The 19386-nt window shown below is 41.9% G+C and overlaps 1 protein-coding gene across 2 annotated transcripts in view; it reads left to right on the top strand.

Moving 5' to 3' along the window:
* Window positions 1-14306, top strand: part of ETFA (electron transfer flavoprotein subunit alpha) — an 87665-nt gene extending 73359 nt beyond the window's left edge. Inside the window, exons 10-12 of one of the 2 annotated variants that reach the window (XR_004677355.1) lie at window positions 11-76; window positions 152-847; window positions 5159-5242. Coding sequence is in view for 1 of the 2 variants with exons in the window: in XM_034994636.1 (XP_034850527.1) it covers window positions 11-76; window positions 5159-5239; window positions 13953-13991 (186 nt within the window). In the remaining variant the exon portion in view is untranslated. Of the gene's footprint in view, window positions 1-10; window positions 77-151; window positions 848-5158; window positions 5243-13952 lie in introns of those variants that run through there. The other variant, XM_034994636.1, reaches the window with a different exon arrangement.
* Window positions 14307-19386: the final 5080 nt, after the last annotated feature.

Consider the following 19386-nt stretch of genomic DNA (forward strand, 5'->3'; position numbering starts at 1 on the left):
TTTGTTTCAGGAGCTTTATATTGCTGTAGGAATATCTGGAGCCATCCAACATTTAGCTGGGATGAAAGACAGCAAGGTAACTACACAATAATAATCCTAAAAGAAAAATTTTCATATTTTAAAATTTTGGTTTCACTCTGTTTCCATATAGTTACAGTGCATGTACGTTCAACCATTCAGATTAACGCTCTGTCTACGAATAGAAAGAAATACAAGGTGCTGTTCACTGCTTGAAGCTGTACCGTTGGTAAGAGAGGCAGTGCTATTTCATGGAAAGAAGTGTGACCCTGAGTCCCATCTCTGCCCCTAGCTTACCACATGATGTGTCTTGTCTGCACCTCAGTTCTTTGCCTAATACAGCTGTTCATTGATGATGTCTAAGGTCCCTTTCAGCTCTGACCATCTATGGGTAGAAAATTTAGCTTGAAGAGAGCTTGATGAGGTTCTGACCATCTAACTAGTTTATGAGGTTTCTGATCCCTGATTCTTTGTCTGCTTCACCCTAGTCCCCTAAAAGTCCCACCCTCATATGGCAGCAAAGCTCCTCTTCTCAGGTTTGTTACTAAGGTGGGACAGACACATTTAGGGTTGGAGCATCTTAATATCTCAGTTCTCAGTAATTGTTAACAATATAGTGTATAAAGGAAACATTGGATGCTAACTTGCTACTTTGGATTATATCGGGAAGCCCTGTGTAAGGATTCTCTGAGCATATATTTCAGAATATGACACATGAATTCATGCATACCAGTGCACAGTTTGAATTATGAACTTAGTCTTTCATGAAGACAGAGATGCTTCTGACACTCCAGATTTTATCCATTCAGATGGAAGTTTGATATAAAAGGTAATAAAACTTTTAACAGGTTTAACTTCTAACTTGAAAAAAAGCATTCACTACCTCCTTGTAACCTCTAAATGAATTGGCCCAAAACCAGTCAGATTTCACAGTTGGATGGCAGGTTTCTTTACTGAGCTATGAAAACAAGCAGTGCCAGTGGGGAAAATGTTACTGCTGCATTAAAGGAAAAAAAAAACACTCCCAACACCAGCAACCTTAAAAAATATTTTTAGCTGGGTGTGTTCAGACATATCTAGAATTCTACTTCTCTAAAATAAAAGATTCTGCCTGCCAAGATGATCCTGGTAAAAATTGTCATGCCGTGGCAACAGGTCTGGATTGGGGGAGAGATGGACTAGCTAGTGTATGTTAAAGCAAAAAGGGAACAATTGAAGTAAGGAGACCAGTGTTGGGAACCGTCTATAAGAATAAATTTGAGCCAAGATGTTGTATGTTTATGCAGTCAACAAATATTTATTAAGCACTTACTTTGTACTAGATGCTTAAATGAAAAAAACATAGCTCTTGTTGTCACCGCCTCGTGTGGGAGACACAGCAATCTCTGGTTGTGATTTTGGTTAAGGTCTAAAATGGGATATTAGAGTAATTGGCTTAAATCTGATACTCACACGGCATACTAGTTACAGTTTTAATTAACATCGTCATATAGTTTAAAGATTATGGGATTTGGTTGTTATATCAAACAAATCAATGTAATGAGAGTACTTTTTGAACTATATACACATTAATATTGAATACAATCTGTGCTTTAAAAGCTGTATAAGGAGAGGAGCATGAATTTATAAGGACATATTAAGAGAGCTGTAGGATGCAAGCAAGATTTTATGATACTCATTTACAGTTGACAATTCAGGAATATTCTTTTTTTTTTTTTTTTTAAGATTTTATTTATTTATTTGACAGAGACACAGCGAGAGAGGGAACACAGCAGGGGGAGTGGGAGAGGGAGAAGCAGGCCTCCCACAGAGCAGGGAGCCCGATGCGGGGCTCGATCCCAGGACCCTGGGATCATGACCTGAGCCGAAGGCAGATGCTTAACAACTGAGCCACCCAGGCGCCCCAGGAATATTCTTTTAGTGATTTGAAAAACTATAACCATCCCAAATCTTTCTTCTTAAATACTTCAGTGGTTCCTTGCCCACAGTTGTGTGCTCTTGCTTTAAAAATAACTTTTATATAGTGGGAATGAAAAAGCTTTCAGATGATTAAACTGTCAGATGTTTGACTAGGTGGCCTCCAGGGAAATCATTAACCATCATTAATTAAATAAATCTCTGCTAGTTCCTATGAAGCAGGCTTACATATTCCCAGAAGAGAAACACCTCGATGCAAATCAAATGCCTGTGATTCCAAATGTTTGTACTTGTGACTTTGGATTTGAGGCTCATACTGAAACCATCATTTCTGGTCTCTGACCACCCATCTTTTAATATATATGGCATGTTTGACTGGAGTAGTAGTTACCTGGACTACACTGTGCTTCAATTTCAGATATTCTGGAATATTTTTATCTTTCTGAGAGACCCTGGGGGAGTTACACATATGTCATGTAGCCTATATGTTAAGTCAGACTGTATCAAAATTTTCTTAAATATGTTCCAGCTCTTTTCAGGTGATAGAGTCACAAGCAGGTAGAAACTTAATTTTACTTCTGGAGATATATATCATAATCTATTAAAATAACACCACATTAGAGTCAAATATTAGAGTCAAACTTTAATTTTACTTTAAATGAAGCATCTATGGAGGGGATGCCTGGGTGGCACAGTTAATTAAGCATCCAGCTGTTGGTTTCGGCTCAGGTCGTGATCTCAGGGTTGTGGGATTGAGCCCCACCTCGGGCTCTGTGTTCAGCACAGAGTCTGCTTGAGACTCTCTCCCTCTCCTGCTGCCCCTCCCCCCATATGTGCGTGCATGCTCTCTTTCTCTCTCAAATTAATAAATAAAATCTTTTTTTTTTAAAGCATCATGGAGAATACCAAACTATTTTTTATATATAAATCTGTTACTAATAAGAGAATAATTGGTAAATGTAGCACCTTTTTTAGGACTATTTCTTCTTAATTTGTTACAAATCTGTCATTATAGCCCTTCACATTAAAAAATTTTATAGGAGATAAGAGGATCTTTTGGAGACATAGTAATTTACTTGTTGAAAAGTGTCCTTTTCTCATTAAATGGTCTTGACACTTGTCAAAAATTATTTGACCATATATGTGAGGGTTCATTTCTGAGTTCTCTGTTCTATCCCCTCAGTCTGTATATCTCTCTTTATGCCAGTACCACACTGTTTTAATTACTGTAACTTTGTAGTAAGTTTTGAAGTCAGGAAGTGTGGATCTTCCAGCTTTGCTCCTTTTCTAGATTGTTTTAGCTATTCAGGGTCCCTTGAGATCCCATATGAATTTTAGGATAGGTTTTTTAATTTTTGCAAAAAATGTCATTGGAAGGACAGTTTCAGTGGATATAAGATTTTTGGTCAAGAGTTTTTTTTTTTTTAGCATTTTGAATGTATCACCTAGCTGCCTTCTGGCCTCCAAAATTTCTGAGAAATCTGATGATATTCTTATTGAGGATCCCCTGTATGTAATGAGTCACCTGTCCTTGTTTTCAGGATTCTCTTTTTATCTTTGGCTTTTGAAAGTTTGATTATAATTTGTCTTGGTGTGGGTCTCTTTGAATTCATCTTTCTTGGAGTTTGTTGAGCATCTTGGATGTTTATCTTCATGTCTTTCATCAAATTTAGAAAGTTTTCAGCCACTGTTTCTTCAGTTATTCTTTCTGCCCGTTTTTCTTTCTTCTGGGACTCCCACAATACATATTTTGGTTTGTTTGATGTTGGCCCACAGGACCCTTAAGTTCTGATTACTTTCTTTAATATTTTTCTTTCTATTCTAAGGACTTGATAATTTTCATTGTCCTACTTTCAAGTTTGCTGAAATCAGCCTTTGAATCTTTCCAGTGAATTTTTCATTGCAGTTATTATACTTTATATCTCCAGAATTTTCTTTTTGGTTTCTCTTTAGGTTTTCTGTCTCTTTTTTGATAATTCCATTTTGTTCATACATTGTTTTCTTGACCTTCTCCACATCTTTATAATTCCTGAACATCTTTAAAATGGTTGTTTTACAGTCTTTCTCTAATGGAGATGCCATCAGATCTTTCTCAGAAGCAGTTTCTGTTGATTTTTTTTCCTTGAATAGTCCCATATTTTCCTGTTTCTTAGTATGCCTTGTGATTTTTGTTGTTGTTGTTGAAAACTAGATATTTGAATCTAATGATGTATTCCTGGAAATCAGATTCTCCTCCTTCCCCAGGGTTTGCTGTTTTGTTGTTCTTGTTTTAATTAATTCTTGGTTTTTTATTGTTGTAGGCTATCTCTGTGCCAAAGATTAACCTGAGGTATAAACTTAAGGTCTTTTTGTGTCTTTTCTGAGCCTGTATGTGAGGTTAGTTTGTAATTTTCCCTGTATATGCAGTTGCTTTTGAGTGTCCTAGTCTTGAATGTCAGGCTCCCAAAAGGAGAAAAGAACATTGAAGGGAGGCAGAAGTGCTTTGACATTTTAAATCCCCTGGAGGTAACTTTAGCCAGAGGAGGCGAGGGGCTTGTAACAGTGGGGGAGGTGCAACAGCAATGGTCTTCCTCCTCTTTGTATGCATCTCTTTGATCAGTAGCAGCAGTCAGTAATCCAAGCACAGGTCCCCAGTCGTCGGAGGACTGGGTTCTTTTTGTCCACTCTGTCTCCTGCAGGCTGTGTACAGTCTGCTGCAGGAACATGTGCACAGCTGCTTGCCATTGGGGGTGGGGAATGAGTACCTGTTACTGCACTAAGAGCTGCAGTTCATGCAAGCCTTCCCCTGGAAGTTGCAGACCTTCAATAGACTCTGGATTTCCAAAATGGTTACATTAGACAGATTCTGCCAGGGCAGTTGTTAGCAGTGTAGGTAGGAAGACAGATTCCTCCTGATGCTTCCTACTTTGCCATCTTCCCAGAATCCTCTCCTCTGATTTGTTACTTCCTAAAACGTTTTTCATATGTCAGTAAAGAACTTAGAAAAATAATGGTTTAAAACCGTTTTAAATACTGTGATGGGCTAGTGGTGCTGTGGGAGATAATTTTATGTGCAAACCCAGAAATTTCTAAATTTACAATATTGGCACAAATGAATCAAATCAATCTTATTTAGTAGACATTTTTAACCATATAAATTTGTTGTTGGGAGTGTTAAACTAGAACCATCAATCTATGGTACGTTTTCTTGATAAAGGCCAAACTCTTTGTTTTTATTTCACAGACAATTGTGGCTATTAACAAAGACCCAGAAGCTCCAATTTTTCAAGTGGCAGATTATGGAATAGTCGCTGATTTATTTAAGGTAAGCTGGCCTTGGGAGAGATGGCTGTTACCTAGCTTGTCATCCAAGAACCTCTTAGAGTTGGTCAGGAAAACATTGTATGTTTGTGTACCTGGGTGTCTGTCTTTGTATGTATTATATTAATATAGGTACACAGTTTTGAACTGTGAAGTTGTCCTAATAAATACATGAAGTTTATATAGAGCATTATAACTTTACTTTTAAGGAGTCCATACTGTCTTTAAAATATCCACACACTAAGTTAGTACACAGTGTGAAGTGACTCAAGAAATTACGACCTAGAATCATATTTGGCAGGTACCTTAAATTCACATCAAATACCCTCATTCAGAGATTTGCCAGAAATGCTACAGCTTTTCTTGTCTTTTAAGTTTTATTTGTTTAAGTAACCTCCACACCCACCATGGTGCTCAAACTCACAACCCCGAGATCAAGAGTCAGATGCTCTTCCGACTGAGCCAGCCAGGCACCCCAGTGCTACAACATTTCAAGGGAAGACTGGGCACTCAAGTACAGCTTATCTGACTCAACAAATATGCTCTGCTTGCTGTGTTTGAGAGTTAAAGGCCTTCCTGATGTGATATATGTAGGGGAGAACACTTATTTCCCATTCTCGTACTTTTTTGAGTGTTCTTTTTACCCTGCCACCACCCCTGTATTTGCTCTCCCCATGAGCAAAATTACTTTAGTGATACTGATGTGCACCATTTGGCCACATTTAAAGGTCATAGCTCATGCCTGGCCTGGTTTCTTTCTGTCCCTCAGGGCTTGCCTACAAACTTCCTTGTTGCCTTGTGCAGAAATCACTCATGCAGGCATTGAGGCTCTGAAAGTAGCACCCAACCCTGGGAGGGCTAAGTGGGTTTGCTAGAGTGAGGAACCCCTCGCACAGAATTACAGCAAGTTACTGTGGGCCTTTAATAGAGAGGCTGCAGCCTGAGAAGAGAGCCAGGGTGGTCCCCTTGGCAAGAGAATTGGCCCATTACCATGGCTTCACCAGCACTATATATGATGGAGATGAACTAATGAGTATACTTTGAGAGCACATCTGTACTTTGAAGTATATATATGTTCATGCTCAGTGAAGATGGACCCTTCATCTGCTCATGCAGAGACTAGAATGGGGCTGTTGCCCTGGGTCAGCCTTCCCCTTGGCACCCCCTCCCCGCCCCCTTAAAGAGCCTATATCTTGCCTTTGGGAAGAATACAGCCCCTCCTCAGTGATCCTGGGGTTCTGTAATTGAAATTTAGGATTTAAGTATTTCTGCTGCTCCTGTTACCTGGCCCAGCTGTATAAGAACAAACGATAATTAATGACAGTCATTTGACCACTATAATATACCAGTGGGAGGAAAAGTTAGTATGAAAGAGAAATTTTTTGTATCTCTGTACAAGGATAACTTGGTTCAGGTAGCAAGCATTTAGCTACAGTGAGAAGCTTAAAGGAGTAAAGACCTTTTAATTCAAAAATGAAACACCTCTGAACCCTCACCATGTATCGAGTTGACATGTTTGCAAACAGACATCTACTGTGGTTGCCTTGTATTTTTCTCCAAGAGCATATTTAAGTAAGTTTACAAGTAATTTTGGATTTTGTTTTTTTTTTATTTTAAAGATTTTATTCTTGACAGAGAGAGCACAAGCAGCGAGAGCGGCAGGCAGACGGAGAAGCAGGCCTCCCGCTGAGCAGGGAGCCCAATGTGGGGCTTGATCCCAGGACCCTGGATCATGACCCGAGCCGAAGGGAGATGCTTAACCATCTGAGCTACCTGGGCGCCCCTAATTTTATTTTTAGGATACGTTTTTCTGTTTTCTTGTGTACTATGTATTGCAACCTACAGAGTGGGCTTACTTGATAAATGGATGAAGTGTTAGACAGTTGGAAATTTGTGATGTTTATACAGTGGATGCCTGTCTTGGGGCAGGAGCATCTTTGTAGCAATGACTGATGGAATGGTGTCATACACACTATGCCTCTTGCGTTAAGGGCAGCTCCCAGGTTTGAGATGAGAGAGAGTATGCAAGCAAGTGAGGGTGTGTGCACATGTACGTGTTGAAAGGGGTATTTTGGTGAGAATCCTAAGACAGTAGAAGTGGAAAGGGACCTCAAGAATCAGTGAGCTGATTTCTAACCAGAGGTTCTCAAGCTACTTTTGGTGTTTTAAGAAGCCCACATTTGATAACGTGTTTGGACTAAGACCTAAAATTTATTTGCTTATAGCTAGAATTATATTAAGGTAGTGGTTATCTCATGCTCAGAAGTTCTGAAGCACAGTTATATATGCCTTTGATTAATATAAAGGGAGAAAAGTTAATCCTTTAAAAAGCAATCTGGGAGGAAAACTGATTAGATTATGAAAATATTAAAAATCTGGCTTGAGGGGCACCTGGCTGGCTTGGTTGGTAGAACATGCAACTCTTGAACTCAGGGTTTTAAGTTCAAGCCCCACATTGGGTGTTGAGATTGCTTAAAAATAAAATTAAAAAAAAAAAAAAAAAAAAAAAGTACTGCTTGAGTTGTAGCCTCCCAGTTGCTAGTACATATGTAACACAAGCGAGTTATGTTCTTTTTAAGTTGTCTGTTGTCCCAAAGAGATGTGATTTGGGGAAATTATTCAGCAAGTTTTAGGAACAATTAAGCAAGGCTCCTGATTCTGTTCTTTCACTCATCACCCTACCTTTCCGACTCATCAGGGACTCTGGCCAGGTGGTTCACCACCACTCCTCTACCCTTGATAAATTGCAGTAAAAAGGACCTCACCTTTGGCAGACTCTAGGAACCTAGACGATATCTATCAAATTGTGTTTTCAGTTGAAAGCAGAATGAGTATAACATAGATGAATATTATAGTAATTCTGACCGAAGAATGGACAAGGTGGTGTATGAATATGCTCCTCAGAACCATGCTCTGTCTTTAAAAAATCAAATATTTAAAGGTGTAACAGCACATAAAAATATGGTTATGCAAATTATGAATGAGAGGTAGCATTATCTATTTCAGATTAAGATTTTAAAGAAAATATCTTAAGTTGGGGCACCTGGCTGGCTCTTGATCTTGGGGTTTTAAGTTTGAGCCCCACACACTGGAGGTAGACATTACTTAAAAAAAATAAATAATAAATTATAATGAAATCTTTATTTTTTTAGAGAGGGAGGAGGGGTGCAGAGGGAGAGAGAATGTTAAGCAGGCCCCACGCCCGGTGCAGAGCCCAATGCAGGGCTTGATTTCACAACCCTGAGATCATGACCAGAGCCGAAATCAAGAGTTGGACGCTTAACAGAGTGAGCCACCCAGGCATTCCCAAAAATAAAATTTTTAAAAAAAGAAAAGAAAGAGAATATCATAAGTCACAAAATAGTGATGTTTTTAAAAAGGACTTTTTTAGACTAAATTTCTGTGTAAAAATTTTAAATTTCAAACTATCACATAACAGACTAATAATACTCTGAATGATAGGGTGTCCACCAAACTTTATCGTGTCTGGAGTAAAAATGTGTATGTATTTTATTTTTTAATATTTATTGTTTTACTTCATTCTTCAACAATCATGAGTTAAGAGACATGAGTTGCTTTTTTTCTTCATATAAGAAAAATAATACAGTACGGTAGTTAAGAGCTTTAATTCAAATTCTGTCTTGGCCACATACTGGTTAAATTATCTTGGCCAAGTTATTTAATTTTTCTGAATATAAGCTTCCTCAACAGTAATACAAATATACTACATACCTCACAAGGTTGTATTGAAGGTTAAATGAGACTATACCATACCTAGTACAGTCTGTGTTAAATATTAGGCTACCTTTTTGTATTTCCTTTCCTACAGGTACATAGTAGGTGTTCAATAAATGGTAAATATTATAATCGGAGTCAGAGTGACAGAGTATAGGACACTACCTGACTGGTTGTTATTGTTTTTTTAAATAGTTTTCCTGAGATTTAATTCACAAATCATAGAGTTCACCCTTTTAAAATGTATAGTTCAGTGATTTTTAGTATATTCGGAGTTATGCAACCATCAACTATCTAATTCCAGAACATTTTCATCACACCGAGAAGAAACCGCATACCTCTTCTCAGTCACTTCCTGTTCCCCACTCTCCCCAGACCCTGGCAACAACTAATCGTTTTGTGTTTCTATGGATTTGCCAGTCCAGGACATTTCATATAAACAGAATAATGTAATATATGGTCTTTTATGGCTGGTTTCTTAGCATAATGTTTTCAAGATTCATCTGTGTTGACTTCTGTATCAGCACTTTCTTTCTTTTTATTGCTGAATAATATCCGTTGTGTGGCTATGCCTCATTTTGTTTATGCATTAATCATTTGATGGACATTTGAGTTGTTTCTACTTTTTTTTGCTATTAAAAATAATGCTGTGAGCATTTAAGTTTTTGTGCAGATATATGTTTTTATCTCGTGTGGGTATATATCTAGGAATGGAATTTCTGGGTCACTCGATAACTCTATTTTTCACATTTTGAAGAACTGCCAGCCTGTTTTCCAAAGTGGCTGAACCATTTTACATTCCCACCAATAATATATGAGGGTTTCTTTTTTTTCTTTTTTCTCTTCTCTTCTCTTCCCTCCCTTCTTTATTTGTTTATTGTATTATTGGCTTTATTAATAAACAAGTCATGAATCAGGCAGCATCCCATTTAGCAAATAGAGGGGAGCTCCTGTCTTTTCATGTTCTTGATGTCCTTTGATGCACAAAAACTTATATTTTGTCGAAGTCCAGTTTATCTATTTTTTTTATTGCTTGTCCTTTAGTAGGTGTCATATATGTGAAACTTTTGCCTAATCCAGTACAGTGATTATAGGCCTGCAAGTATCTGTTCAAGTCCTCACTTTCATTTCCTTTGTGTATATGCCACGGATTGCTGGGTAATATGGTAATTCTGTGTTTAGCTTTTTGAAGAACCTCTGAACTGTTTTCTCTAGTGGTTGCACCATTTTACATTCCCACCAGCAATGTGCAAGCTTTCCAGTTTGCCTATATCTTTGCTCACACTTGTTACTTTTCATTTTTCAAATCAGAGCCATCCTGGTAGGTATGAAATGGTATCTCATTATGGTGGTTTTGACTTGCATTTCCTTAATGACTAATGATGTTGAGCATCTTTTCATGTGCTTATTGGCTATTTGTGTAGCTTCTTTGGAGAAATGTTTATCCAAATCCTTTGTCCATTTTTTAATTGAATGTTTGTCCTTGTTCTTGAGTTGTAGGAGTTCTTTATGTATTCTGGTTATTAACCCTTATCAGATATATAATTTCCAAATATCTTCTCCATTTTGTAGGTAGGTTGTCCTTTCACTTTCTTTATAATGACCTTTGCACAAAAGTTTTTAATTTTGATGAAGTCCAATTCATCTATTTTTTTCTTCTGTTGCTGATGTTTTTTTGGTGTCATATCTAAGAATCCATTGCCAAATCCATGGTCATGAAGATTAGCACTAAGTTTTCTTCTAAGAGTTTTATTGTTTTAGCTCCCGTAGTTAGGCCATTGTTCCATTTTGGATATGGTGTGAGGTGAGGTTCCATCTTCATTCTTTTGCATGTTGTCACAGCACTGTCTCTGTTGGAGAGACTATTTTATTCCCATTGATTGGACTTTGCATATGACATGTTTTTTTAAAGCTATTTCCACTTCTCCCCAACATAGCTGTTCACTAGAGTCATTCTAATTTCTTTACACTCTTTCTCTGGAACCTGCAGGGCTTATCTCTGTCTGCTTCCTCCAAAATCCTTTTCTTCTTCATGTTAATGTTCTGATTTTTCTGAGTCCACACTTAATCTCTTCCTCAGAACTCCTGGATTTTGAGCATTTAGTGCCGTTCTTCTTATCATCTTACATTACAGTGTAAGATGGGCACATTTTTGATTGCGTGGTTCATAGGTCTCTGTCTTTTCTCCCCAGCTAGGGAGTGGAACTCTTTGTGGGCAAAAATTAGGCCTGAACTTCTCTATTTCCCATGGTGCTTACCCTGGGGAAATACTAATTAAATGACTGAAATATAGTTGTGTTGTGATTTCTATCAGTAGATTGTCTTATTTTAAATGTAAATTCACTTTCATTTGGTCTTACTGACTAGGGAGCTGTGTCTACACTATCTAAAATAAAAATAAGAATCCAGATCTCTGAGTTTGCTCAGGCTGTCAGACATTCAGTGAACTTGAGTGGCATTTTCTTTTCCCTAACTAATAAGACATTGTGTAGTATGCTTGGAAAGTCTGAGGTTGATCTAGTAAAAAAGGATATAGATGATGGACAAAGTTCCCTCAGCCCTTTTTGTGTCTCCCTGCCACACTCCACAAAGGGGAGTGTGGCAGGGAGACATTCTGGAAGGTTTTTAAAAATTGTATGTTCTAAATTGAGTTAATGTTTCATTTAAAAGAAGTTGGGCTCTAGCCTATTTTTCATGAAACACGTAGGTCCCATGAGAGGCTTGTTTAGCATGTCATCTGTGTGACTGGCATCAGCTCATGGTCTCTCCGCGAGCAGAGCTGGGAGAAGTGGTGCCAGCACTTAGTGCTGCCCCTCAGCTAATGCCTACTGGCTCCATGGTAAACATGGGCCTTTTAATAGGCTAGAGACAAAGTGACATTCGGAAGAAACAACATGTCGACAATTTCCTTAATAAATTTTGTACGAACACATTATTTCCACCTAATGGAAATGTAGCTCTCTTAAATAATTGAGAGGCTGTATTCATCAGTGGTGAGTTCAGCTGGGATCTCTCTGAGCTAGGACAGTTGACAGCCCCGTGGAAGACTGGGTAACTGATATTTTACACAGGTGGCTCAGCTAGTTTTCAGGTGGGCTCCGGGTGACATTCCTCTGAGTCCCCGTGCCCCGCATACCTGTGCCATCCACGCTGCCCCAGAGCAGCTCCGCACTGAAAGCTCCAGTTGCAGTCACTGAACTGCCAAGACTAAGAGTAATTCATCCTTTTTACAATGGGAGCCAACTCAGTCAGTTTTCCCTCACTGTGGTTTCTTTCTCTGTCTGCTGACCAGACACTGCGTTAGCACAAGGCCTTAATTTCATAAAGAATGATGAAATTGAATGTTCGGCATGCAGTCATTTTTATGTGCTGAAAGATAGGAACATGTGCTGAGGAAGCAACTACAGTGTTTGTGGAATGAAAGAGGAGTGAGCAAATGAACAATGAGAAAACAAGTGCTGGAGGAGGTTGACAGGCTCATGTCTGAACAAGAGACTTTGGTGTGGACTTCGAAGCAAAGGCAGGAATGCAGTAAGGGAAAGAAGAATACCCAGAAAACACGAAGGTAAAAAATACACATTACTCTCCTCAAAGAAGAAAAAGTGGGCTCCTGTTTGTTGTGGTGCCTTTCTGAGGTTTGTGATTGTGTCAGAAAGGTTCCTAGGCAGGGCGTCTGGGTGGCGCAGTCGGTTAAGCGTCTGACTCTTGGTTTTGGCTCAGATCATGATCTCAGGGTCGTGATCTCAGAGTTGTGAGGTCGGGCTCCATGGTTAGTGTGGAGTCTGCTCAAGACTCTCTCTCCCAGGTGCCTCAGTGGCTCAGTCAGTTAAGTGTCTGCCTTCACTCAGGTCATGATCCCAGGGTCCTGAGATTGAGCCCCACATCGGGCTCCCTGCTCAGTGGGGAGTCTGCTTCTCCTTGCCCTCTGCCCCTCCCCACTGCTTGTGCTCTCTCGCTCTCTTGCTCTCAAATAGATAAAATCTAAAAAAAAGTCTCCCTCTCCCTCTGCCCCTCCCCCTCTAAAATACATAAATAAGTATTTATTTAATAAAAAAAAGAAAAAAGAGAGAAGTTCCTAGGCAGTGTGTGTGCTCATGGTCTTAGCAGCCTTGTGTCCGGGTGATCTTCCCTTCAAAGTCTTGGGGTGCCTGGGTAGCTCCGTTGGTTGAGCATCTGACTCTTGATTTTGGCTCAGGTCATGATCTCAGGGTCATGAAGTCAAGCCCCTCATGGGGCTCTGCACTGTGGGAAGTCTGCTTGAGATTCTCTCTCTTTCTTTACCTCTGCCCCTCCCCCCACTCATGCTCTCCCCTCTCTCACTCTCTAAAATAAATAAATCTTTAAAAAAGAAAGGTATGTAGTCATCCCACATTCCCACAGACAAGAGGAGAGCCTAGGGGGGTGTGGTGGGAATGAGGGCGCACCTCAAGCCTCAGCAGCAATGCACATGGCTTCTTTTGGTTTCTGTGTACTTTTTTAAAAAAAGATTTTATTTATTTATTTAGAGTGAGAGAGGCGCCTGGGTGGCTCAGTCGTTAAGCGTCTGCCTTCGGCTCAGGTCATGATCCCGGGGTCCTGGGATCGAGCCCCGCATCGGGCTCCCTGCTTGGTGGGAAGCCTGCTTCTCCCTCTCCCACTCCCCCTGCTTGTGTTCCCTCTCTCACTGTCTCTCTGTCAAATAAAAAACAAAAAACAAAACAAAACAAAAAAAACTTCATTTATTTAGAGTGAGAGCAAAAGAGATAGCGTGAGCAGGGAGAGGGAGAGAATCTTCAAGCAGACTCCCTGCTGAGTGTGGAGTCCGACTCAGGGCTTGATCCCTCGACCCTGAGATCGTGACCTGAGCTGAAATCAAGAGTCAGATGCTTAACCGACTGAGCCACCCAGGCGCCCCTACCTCTGTGTACTTCTTCAGGAGCTGTGACCATATCACACTGAAGGCTCAAGTTGCGTAATTACTTTTTGTTTTTTTTAATTTGCAGGTAGTTCCTGAAATGACTGAGCTGTTGAAGAAGAAATGAGTTACAATGTTTTAAGAAAGTATTCAAAGTATTCAACTGAAATAGAAATTCATGGCTATTATAGTAATCATTGGAAAGTTTGGAGAGCTACATATCATAATTTGAGAAAAATTCTCACAGATGCCAGAATGCTTTTTTGTGAGCCTATTATTCTTTCTTTTATTTGTGGTTCCAAGTAATTATTTTTTAAAGTTTTCTAATTCTGTAATAAAATATATAATAAAACATTTCCACAGCTTTAAAACTACTGACAGAAATGTGCCTAGCTTTGTAAAGAAAGAAAATTGAAGAAAGGGAGTAAAAATTTATTTTTTCTTTGCCTGTCTTGTTCATGGACATGTTTTAGGCAAGATTGTAAATATGAATGTTCTCTCCAGACTAATCATCTTAATCTAGTTGTTGAGAGAAGGGACCTAGATAGGCAAATTCAGAGTTAAAAAAGCATGGCCGCAAAGCATGAATATTATGTTAAATATATTCCAGTCTTCAGAAAACCGTAACTAATAAGACAAAAGCAGACCAGACTTAAACCTGAACCTGCTAAATGAATTTAGTTGCCTTACATTAAATTTAATTTTCCATTTCGTTCAGCTTATAGGAGTTTGTGTCTATAAAGGAGAGGGGAGTGGAGAAGGAGGGACTGCTTTGACACAATACAGCCTCTTATGCTAACAGTTTGATACTATAAATGTTAAAATCCTGCTTAGAGAATGCTTTGGCTTTTCTCTGGCCCTCCTGATGCTTCCTTTGGGCTCTCTTAGAAGACAGCCAAGCATGTGAGATGGCCACATGTGTGGCTGGCTTTGGCACTCTCCCTCTGCTGCCCTAGAGCGTGACAGAGACGGAGGGTGTCACAGGGGCTAGGAGCCGGTATGCGTGCGGCCCGGGAACAGAGGCTGGGGAGGCTTTGGCCCGTCCTGTGGGAAGGGGTCCTGGAAACGTCAGGGTCAGCAGGTGAGTAGAATGAAGACAACTGCCACCTGAAGCAGATCTGCAGAAGTTAGAGTAGTCAACAGGCTAAGGACAACAGCGGGGAGGAGATGGGGAGTGACCAGTGGTACAAGAGGGGATGGGGGCCGAGGTGGTCAGCCTGTCCCTCTCTGTGGCCAGCCTGGGGCTTGGCTGCTTAGACTCTTTTTGATTTTGTCACAGTCACTTGCTATGAAACACTTTTAGAAGTTAAATGTCTCTGGCATCTCAACCTTCTTGAACCTAGTAGGATGAGAGGATGGCAAGAAAATGAACCACAGCATCCTGGAATGTCAGAGCTGAGCATGACCATCTGGTTCCTCACCCCCGTTCACAAAGGGACACTGAAGCACAGAGAAATGGTGAAGAGAACCAGCTGACTTGTCCAAGGCCATGTGGTTTGAACCACTCTTGTGAACATGATTCCCATATCTTGTTGCTGCGTTCGAGGCTCTTCCCGGGGGAGCTAACCTTGCTCAGGGCCTTCTCCATTTACGCTGTTGGACACTATAACTTGGGGACAGGAGAGATGCAGAGGTGACAAGGCAGAGGTACCCCGAGTCTAGGGTATGCTGGCTCACGGAGGACCGATCCCAGGTGGTACCTTTGCATAGTTCCTAGCCTCAAAAGTGGAACTGATAGGTCTTTCTCTCGGTTTCCTCCTGTCATGACTGCCGTGTCCCACCTCCAGGCAGTTTACTCAAGTGTTTTACTGGGTACAACTCATCATCATAATAGCATTGAGTATGGCGCTCACTGTGTGCTGGGCACCGTTGTAACACTCCGCACATATTGAACCCCTTCAGCCCTCAACACCCTGGAAGATTGATGCTATTATCATCATCCCTGTTTTATAGGCTAGGGAGCTGAGACACTACAAGTTCTGGAATTGTCCAAATTCAGATAGCCTGTAACGAGAGCCAGGATTTGAAACCAGGAAGTCTGGCTTCAGAGCTGTGGTTTTACCGGTAGATGTTTCTACCTCACTTCGGCTCAAGGAACAGGGAGACTCGCTGCACAGTAACCTTGGGTAAAAGGCACTGAGTGCTTGGTGCCGGGTGGGCAGGGCACACATTCAGGATCCTAGCTGGGGAGGAGAGCCCGTGTTCTGGGTTTGTCTCTCCTGCAGGATTATATTCAACCCAAAAAGCCCCTCTTAAGTGACCACTTAGAGTTTACCTTAAAAAGGCACCTGTGTGAGGTGGAGGCAAATTGTTAAAACTATAATACATGCCAGAAGGTGAAATTTGATGTGTTCTTTTTATCCCAGTGTTTTATTGGACACCAAGCTGTCAGCTCCTGATGCCTCTGCCCCTGTCTCAGGCTTGAGGACCCAGAGCCGCAGCTGGAAGCAGTGTGGGGAAAGATGTTAGGGGTAGTTTTCTTTAGTGTGTGTGTGTTTTCTGCTTTTCTGCCTAGTTGCTTGAAGTCTTTGGTTAAGCTCATACGGGCCCTGGGAGTTTGGTGGCCTGGTTACTCTGGCCAGACAGAAGCCCTGAGAGGACAAAAGTACACATGTAGAAAGGCAGCTCTGAGGGCAGAGCTGAAAAGGTCCTTGAGGCCAGCTGTCTAGATCAAGCAGATGCCCTCCTCCATGGACCCAGTGAGGGTCTGGGCTGAGCTTTTCAGTAGTTAAGCACGAAATCCAGCATTTTCCCTGGTCCTGGTTCTCTCAGCAGTACTGTGGGGAATATTCCCTGCTGGGTTCCCTGGCTAACTGGTTTTTCTGTGTGGGACTCTGGAATAAACCCCTGCAGGAGTCTGGCCCAGCCACCGCCTGGAAGTAGCATCCTGCTGGGCTCTGAGAATACAGGCTTTTGGAGGCAGAGCCCCTGCCCCCAAGATTTTGCAGCTAAGGAGTGATTTGAAAGGAGACTTGTATGAACAGCATATACGGATAGGGCTCCCTTAGTGGGCCAGCCACGGTCATTCCTTCTGGCCTGGAGGCTTTGATATTTGCATGTGGGGCAGAAGTGGAAACAGAACTCACATGGATGCTTGAAGCGGTGAGGGGCAGAAACCAGGGGTTGAGGATGGTAGGTGGTGGAGGCCACTGACTGATAGGTGAGCAGTTTGGCCTTTTCCCCCATAGGTCAGTGGTTCTCAAACTTTGCTCTCAAGGAATACTGCCATTTCAGGAGTTAGACCGGGAATTACGGTAGTGTGAAAGGTCTTGTTCTGATTTGCAGGGAAAATTAATAGAATTTTCTCAATCCTAAGTCCTGTACACTTTTTTCCCTAAAACTTTGGTGGCTGCTATCCCTTGTCTTCTTAGGAATTTAAGCAGATTCCAAAGTGAAAGGACAAGTAGCAATGGATATTAGCTAAGGAGGTCAGCAGGACTGACGCCCTACAGCTTTTGTTTCATGGACATGTGTTGAATTCTTAATACCTTCTGCTAGTTGATAATTGTTCCTTGTTTGCAAGTTAGAATTAAATATGTCTGTATATCAAGAACATTCCACAAAGTGCTACCTGACTTCCTGAGGCCTTGCCACCTGAACAAGTCATAAGGGGCTTCCTAGCAACAGGGAGCCATTGCATTTGTTTGAGGAGGGTCCCGAAACCTCGGGGAATAACTTGAGCCGGTGGTGTATTCAGGATGGCTAGGGGGAGAGGACGGAAGGGATTGGGAAGCTGTTGCAGGAATCCTCTGGCCTTATGCCCCAGATGGGTTTGGCTGAAAGCTCTCTGGTTGCAGAATGGGTCCCTGGAGACTGTGGAAATGGGTCCAGTGCTGTGGGCGAGGCTGGCAGAGAGTGGGGCCCTTCCTCCCGGGACGGTGTGGGAGCCTCGCTGCCGGCAGAGCCTGGGCGTGTCTGTACGCGGCTGGAGGCCTTGAAACCCCAACCGTAAGTGCGCTCTGCTATCTTTCTGAAAGGGATGATCAGCTTGGTTGCATTTCACGCTGTCTCTCATGAGGGATTTTTGTTTTGGTCTACATAAAAGTGGGCTTAAAAGGCTGGGAAACCCGAATAACACTATTGATTATAACAGATGGATTTGGTTAGCTGTTGCTGAGCTAAAGGAGGCTTGACCGATAACCTTGTAAAAGGCCCATATTGGGTGATATACTGCCACAATTTCATATAGCCCTGTGAGGAGCACAAATGAGGAAAAGTTGCTGATAACTTGGTTTATAAAACACTTTCATGTAAGTTACCCCAACAGAAGTGAAAAGAGTAGGAAAGGGTGAAGAAATCAGGCTCTCAGAAGTGCCCCAGGTCATAAAGCGAATGGTAAAACTAGAACACAAACCAATATTCTTAGCAAATACTATTTATTAAGAATCTCCTAGGGGCATTATACAGCCTTCTGTAATACAATGATCCCTAAATGGGTATCATCACCCATGCTTTCTGGATGAATGGACGGGCTGAGAGGTAACTGACCCGAGAGGCCATCAGCGAGATGTGCGGCCTGAACGAGGCTCTGGGTCTGGAGAGCTTGACCTTTCCACCATACCAGGCTGCCTCCCAGCGCCCCCGCTTCTCCAGGACTCTCCTCTAGCAGCTGTCACCTCAAAACAGCGAGCTTGTCATTAGAAGCATGGTACAGAGGTGGCATTGGGAATTCATTGGGAAGGAAGCTGGCATTTACTTTCTACGGTGCCTGGATTGGTGAGTGGCCAGGTCCTAGTGAGGCTTCCCTGACCTGGGTTTCGCCTTTGCCTCCCACAGCCGGCCGTGTGGTTAAAGGCAGGTTTCCTACTGACTTTTAGTGCACCCACCTCCGGCCAGTGGGAGGGCTGCATGGGGACCACTGGGGTCTGGGACCTGGGGACACTGAGTAGGCTGGTCACAGGGCCACCTGTGCTCTTATCCTGGTTCTGTTACTGCCTCAGGGCCAGGCTGGTCATGCTCCTTCCTTTGGGCTTCATTTTCATCATCTGTGAAATGGCAAACTGAACTTGGTGATCTTTCAAGCTATCTTCAGATTTAACCTGTGAATGTGTTGGCAGATCGCAAACAGCTTAGGTAGGTGGAGACAAAAATTCTTTTTGAGAGCTTGTTATGCCCATGATGCTGGGCTGAGCCCTTTATACCCATTACCTCATTCAAGCCTCCTATCCCACAAGATGCAGCAGTAGTCTCCACTCCACAGATGGGAAAACGGAAGCCTCCAGACCTTAAAAACACTTGCCCACGGATTCACAGCTAGTGAATGGCGACCTTAGGCCAGCATCTACTCTCAACCACATGTCCTGTCCTCTCTGGGATCATGGCCGAAGCAGGCTGAATGGAGAGGCGCAAGACAAGGCTACTGAGCCAAGTTCAGAAGGAGCAGCTGAAACCACCAATGAAGAAGGCCCGGCCAGGACAAGGTACAGAAACCGAGAACATGACAGACTCTGGTCCCCAGCCCCTGATTCCCCAGCTTGCCTGATATTCCTCCATTCTGAACCACTCTGTTCAGGGAAGCAGGG

Source organism: Mirounga leonina, unplaced genomic scaffold (assembly GCF_011800145.1).
Source record: "Mirounga leonina isolate KUSES-001 unplaced genomic scaffold, KU_Mleo_1.0 Mir_91, whole genome shotgun sequence".
Taxonomy (NCBI): Eukaryota; Metazoa; Chordata; class Mammalia; order Carnivora; family Phocidae; genus Mirounga; species Mirounga leonina.